The 6,313-nt window shown below is 39.3% G+C and overlaps 1 protein-coding gene and 1 long non-coding RNA gene across 2 annotated transcripts in view; both read right to left on the reverse strand.

Annotated features, from left to right (window-relative positions):
* Window positions 1-1,787: 1,787 nt before the first annotated feature.
* On the reverse strand, window positions 1,788-3,846 carry LOC105854212. Its single transcript, XR_001145901.1, has 4 exons — window positions 3,728-3,846; window positions 3,379-3,497; window positions 2,137-2,224; window positions 1,788-2,041 (listed from the first exon to the last, which is right to left on the reverse strand). It is a non-coding gene; the product is annotated as an uncharacterized LOC105854212 (long non-coding RNA).
* A 199-nt stretch (window positions 3,847-4,045) lies between these two features.
* The window catches only part of LOC101632900 (C-Jun-amino-terminal kinase-interacting protein 3-like), a 3,810-nt gene continuing 1,542 nt past the window's right edge, over window positions 4,046-6,313 (reverse strand). Inside the window, exon 2 of the mRNA XM_012730876.1 lies at window positions 4,046-4,060. Within this exon, the coding sequence (XP_012586330.1) occupies window positions 4,046-4,060 (15 nt within the window). The remainder of the gene's footprint in view (window positions 4,061-6,313) is intronic.

The raw sequence follows: 6,313 nt of genomic DNA on the forward strand, positions 1-6,313 counted from the left end.
ATCACTGAAAAGTTCCCTGCACACATTTTCTTTTTGTGAAGTCCCTGAAGATTTCCTTGCTTTGCTTTTCTCTGTATTTCTTTCATTGCCTGGAATAGCTCTTGCCTGATCAACTTCTGACCTCATTTTAAAGCTTTGCTAAAATGTCATTAGCCTTTCTTCAGGTTGACCCAACTCATTCCCTCTCACTCTGCAGTCATTGTCCCCAGGGTATGTTCTCTTAACTCCTTGTTCCTTGTCTATAGTCACGTGTATTGTATTATAGTGGGTGATTCCTGTCGGTCTTCCAAAATCTTGAAAGCAGGCATTGGGTTGCATGCATATCTATCTCTAGATCGTTGAGTGCTCAACGAGTCAGCAAGAGTTTGTAGAATTAAGTTCGAGTGTGAATTTAAGTTAAAATGTGAACTGTATCATCTGCGATGTAAAACGTTTTATCAGAAAGACAATAGGACCAGGCCAATGTGCAAACAAACTCTATCAAACCCTGGCTGGAGATTTAACGGAGAGAGGTTATGATAATCCACCATTAAGGAGAAAGTGTATATTGCTTAAGCAAAGGTTGGTGAGTTGGTCTTTTTCCTTACTCTATATATCCCCCCTTGTGAGTCATCTAAAGAAGCATTTGTTCATAAATAAGATTTTTAGACTTCATGTAACTCAAGGTCTTTTATGGATACTTAGAAGATATCGATGAGGAAGTAACTTTTCAGAAGATGAGAGGTGGCAGAAGACCTACTGTTGAAAATTGTGGTGTGTATTTAGCAAATTGTTATTCTGGAATATGCACAAGGCTCACAATTGTACTTTGAAAGGAGTGAGAAAAAGTTAAGGTGGTTCAACTAAACCCTAGCGTTCCATTATTTTTTGAATTTTTTATACTTTGCCATGGAAAAAGGAAGATACTTCCTCTTTGTTAATCACAGGCAGTAAAGGAAAATCGAGACGATCTTATATTTAAATTTGTTTTCATCTAATTTGACATTCACACCTGTAGCCAAGGGTTTTCATGTTTCAATGTAACCTTCATCCAAGTGATGAACTCACAGTACCAATTGTATTTTTGTTCTTGAGTTTATGCCACATTTATAGATAATAGAGCTAAGTTTTATGATTTCAACTTTAAAAAAAAAATAACTTTGAGAAATTAACCAAGGGCCAGATTCTAAATTCTTACTATCACTAACATAGGTAACTATTTATGAAAACAACAATTTTGTCACATATTTGTTCCACAGAAACCCAAATACAGAGATGATACTATTTTAATTACTTTTGTGCTTTGAACATCTGTTAACCTAAATATATATATTTTTGGTAATAGCTATAATTTTTATGCATGTCTAAGTAAGAAATGGAAAATATTTCTACCATAGAGATAATGTACTTTTTCTATCCCAGTTTTATTGGGAAATAATTGACATATATGACTGTATAAGTTTCAGCCACACAGCATAGTTTCAATTTATATATATTATCAAATGATTACCACAGAAGGTTGAGCTATAATACAGATAATATGATTTTTAAAGAAAGTTAAAACTGAGATACTCATATATAAAAAGTATAAAACTTCAGGTTTTGTCATTATTATGAAGGAAATAGTTCAAAGTCTAGCTATTGACTCAAATATTCTCATTCACTTTTTTTTTAAAAAAGATTTATTTATTTGCTTACAGAACTGGCGTGCAGGAGCGGTGAGAGGCTTCACCAGAGACAGAGCGGGGAGCAGAACAGGCAGATCGACGAAGTCCACTGCCGAGGGGAGCAGCGGGCAGTCAGGAGAGGTCTGCCGCGCCACGTGGGTCATCCACGTTAAGAACATAAAATAATGGGAAGTATTTGAGACAGAGACTTTCCCTGGGGAAGGCTGGCTCCCAACTCCCAGTGGGGAGATGGTGGAGGGTGCTCCTTCAGTTCCTGCTGAGAGGCTTCCGTGGTTTTCTCCTGAATCCTGTGCATCCTGGCATGTATTCTCTGCGGTGGAGGGATTCCATGGAAACTATCACAATTCTTTTCCAACAAGGGCCCAACTGTTTCTCTGACAGGACCAAGAGTGAGAGAATGAGCGGCAGGGCAAGAGGTCGTGAGGTTTCCTGTGGCTCAGATAAAGTCCAGGAGGGAGAGAGAACTGACCTAGAGCCCTCTGGAGGACCTTCTGCCAGAGGGTGAGAAGATTCCAGTGGTAAGACAACAGCAGGTCTGAGCTGAAGAGTGCAGCCAGCTGAAGAAAAAGCCACATCATCCTTGTCATGGGAGCGTCAGCTAGGGGACCCCAGCAGTGACACTCCAAAGAACTCTTGGAGAAGTCAGCTTTATAAAGGCCAGGGAGACCTATGCTCACCTTTTTAAGACTCTGCCAGTGCTGCCTGGACATTTTTAAATCTTTTACAACAAGGGGCCTATTTTTCATTTTTGTTTTGTAGTGGGCCCTCCAAGTCATGTAACTGCCAGACCGAGAGAGGGCAAAGCCGGCTTACAATGGTACCAGTTGGATAAGAACTGTTTTGTCTTCATGCAGAGACTGACTTGGGGGATGGAAAAGGAAAACAAGATGAGATAGAGACTCTGATTCGCCTGCTTTCTCTCGACAGGGCTTTCAACCTAAAGAAGGCTGGACTGAAATTCAGGGTTTGGATTAAATTGAAAGTTTTGAATTCAGAGAGTGTTTGCCACTTACAGTAGTCATAGTTCTGCCCAAGAAATCTTGTGAGACTTATAATGTCTTCTTGGCATTTAAAACACAAACTATTATTAGTTAGTGAAATATTACAAAGCAATCGAAGTCCATCATAGCTGGTAAAACACAAACAAAAAATGTCAGCTGTAGATTTCTGGCTGATTTTGAGTATATTTTCATTAATAGAATAAACTGTGCTTTAAAATGGACGGGGACATTTTCTGGAGACACTGTATTTACGTGAAATAACTGAGGAAGAGTTGAGGTAATTACTAGGTGAGGGCTGGAAATCTACTGTGATTATTTCACTGTTAGCTGTGGTGGTAAAAGGTTCAATCCCACAGAACAGGTTCTGAAACAACTAATAATGTACACCATTTTAGGAAATGAAGATTATATCCTAAATCGAAGCTCTGGGAGCACAATATAGAAGCATTAGTTTATTGAATAGCTTGTTTTCCTGCACAACTAGGAATAATAATTATGTCTGTTGTTGCTTTGGGGTTAGAAGATGAATTCCAGCTCTATGCCTCAGAAGCAGTTCCTTAATTACGGTCAGTAACTTCTTCAGACACAGTGTCCTGAAATGCTAAATATAATGTTCAGAGATTGCTTAAGTTGCTAACAGACTTGTTTAAGAGGGACAATATGAGTGAAAAACTTTCATTCATACATTCATAACATAGTAGGAAACAAACCTGACAATGAAAATAAGAGGGAACTTTCCAGAATACTTGAAGAATCCCAGTTTCAAATGACATTCTGTTCCTCATGTATTCTCATGTGTTATTAATACAAACATTACAACTTAAGACATCTGTGAAAAGAAGAAGAGACAATTATTGCTGATAACCATTGCAATGGATTGTTCTACTACTGATAACTTAGATTTAAACTGAACTCTTGGAAATTGCTTTATTAATCATCTAGCGTGTTCATTAATTGCAACTATAGACTTATATTGTTAGAAACCAACTGCAACAGAGACTGACTGGCTGTTCATCAAAATTATTTCTTTTTCTTCCTGGACTGGAATTTATGTCCTACCTCATAGTTGGGAGAGTTCTACCCAGCGGAATATAAATGCAAATGTCGTGCTTAAAAATCCTGCTCCAGTGATCCTTCATGCTTTTCACTCCTCTGCCATTTTGATGTGACTGTTAACATCTCAGCACTCTGTCGGACGTGAACAAAACTTAGTCCCACACTTAAATATTTACAGATTTGCATGACATTCAGAATGTCACACATATGAGAAACTAATGTTGTGTGCCTCTATACACTTTTGGATTTCTTTGTTATAGTAGCTAGTATTGACAAATATATTCATATTTACATTAATTTTAGCTTGCTGACCAATATGATCTACATCTCATCACACTGAATTTGCATAATAAGTGGTTAAAGTAGTTATAACTGTCATTTCACAAATGAGGGAAATGTGTCAGAAAAGTTAAGCAACTTGCCTGAGATAAAATTCTGCTGAGAGAGGACTTGAACTCGGTTTGCAAGTCTCCAACGTGTACTCATGACCTTTCCAATAAGCCACTTTACATTTCAAGAGGAATGTGCATTTATTTAGGAGACTGATTTCTTTGTCCATTCATTCATTCGACTGGCATTCTGTGTGTACTTGATGCCACATCCTACCCTAGGGCTGGAGACAAGACATACTTTCAATCAACACACAAGTCAGTAGCTTAATTTTTGTTACCTGACGTACTGATATTCTAAATGCACCTTCCAGTTTAAATCGCTCCCAAGAAATGGTGGAAGTACTAAGAAATACCATTCTATACTGAATTTACTGATTGCTAGGAAGAGTGAATGAATCCTCCTCTTAAAATGCATGAATGATTATGACTGAAAAATCTTATCCTTAAGAGTCGTTGACTTAGGGGCCCTCCCTGGCAGTGCAACCCTTAAAGTATGGCACCAGGAAATGGTCTGCAGCCTCTGAAGGGCAAGTTCAATCTTCCTCCCTGGAGGTGACCACACGGCGCCGCAGACCTCTCCAGTCTCACCTGCTGCTCCCCTCAGCAGTGTATTTCAGTCCATCTGCCTGTTCTGCTCCCCACTCTGTCTCTGGTGAGTACACTCCCCCCGTATCTTTGGCCTGTACCCCAGTTCCTCTATGTATAAATAATTTTAAAAAATCGTTGACTTAATAAAACAAAAAGAGGGCTTGCTTTCCAAAATTTCGGAGGGACATTTCCATGGCTGCCCTTGCTACGGCTCCGATAACCGCGAGGTGATGACAATGAAGAGCAGGAGAGATGCAGTGTAAATTCTGTCAGAACAGAATGGACTGCGCCCGCCAATTTCATGGCTAAGAGAAAGAACGATCCTATTTAAATACATAATGGTTTTGTCATAATTATTTTATGATGAAAGCTTACATGCGTATATTCTGAATTTATGAAACTACTAAAAAGAACAAAAGAGTAGAAACAAAAGTTTACATTTTTCTCTAATACATGAATCCAAGAAAATACAATGCACTGTAGTTTGTACAGTACTTAATTTTAAGGTTTAATTGATTCAGATATAGTACAATCTTGTTGAGACTAGGAGAAATATTTTGAGATGGTTGGCTCACAAGACAATTTGTTCTGACAAATATTTTGCAGTTAAAATTGGAAATAAATGAAAAGTTGCGATCGGTAAGAGATAGGGAGTAATTCAGAACGCAGGTCTCAGAGTTTAGTATTTAAGAGAGCTTCGGAGACACTTTAGCGTTGGCATAAGACCCTATTATTTTCTTAAAAATAAAAAGTGGGTTGGGTTACTGTTCTACTATAGAATAAAAACCTGACCCATTTTTGTGTCTTACAGCAAGGAACTTGTAACCAAATCATTTTACCACTAGGGACAGTTAGCGGTCTGATAACTATGGGAACAAACTATGTATATTTTATTTTAAATAAACTGAATTGATTTAGGATAGTCTCTGGTATACATCAGGTTAGATGCTAGGCTGGGGAAAATCATCGACGGAGGACTTTTCTCCCAGGTGAACTGTGTACCTGAACATGGCAAATTTGGTTCCAGACTTTTCAGAAAACTGTTTCCATACCTTTCTCCACCCTGATGGAGAAATCTAACTTCAAGGGGGGGGAAAATGCTTTTTCTTATATGTAGGTTTCACATTCCTGTCCACAACCCCAAGCGTTGTGTGTTTCATAAGCGAAAAGATGTCAGCTATCTACGTATAAATACAAGCCCCTATAAAAATACCGGGGATATCGTGTAAAAAAAAGTGTTTCCCACCACAATGCTGTCAGGGCATAGAAAAGCCGAGAAGAAAATGGTGTCAGGAGGAGGAACTCCAGAGAAAGAAGCCAAAGGCAGTACCAGAATCTTGGGCTGGGAGAAGATAACGGGGCACCACCAGCGTTGGAGCCACGTGGCCGAATAATACGGTCCCTGCACCCCCAAGCAGCGCCCAGAAGTGAGAAGCACAATCCCCGGAAAAATGAACTTTGCACGGCCACACCGTACAGACATTCCCTGTGCGAGCACAGCGTCTCCATCGCCAAGACCCTTAGGAGCCAGGAACTTGCTCAGATTTCCTGTCTTCTAGCGGGCGCCCTACATCAGGGGCCCCCCACTCGGTGGCAGTACCCCCAAAGG

This window comes from Condylura cristata, unplaced genomic scaffold (genome assembly GCF_000260355.1).
Source record: "Condylura cristata isolate star-nosed mole 26May11 unplaced genomic scaffold, ConCri1.0 scaffold00029, whole genome shotgun sequence".
Lineage (NCBI taxonomy): Eukaryota > Metazoa > Chordata > Mammalia > Eulipotyphla > Talpidae > Condylura > Condylura cristata.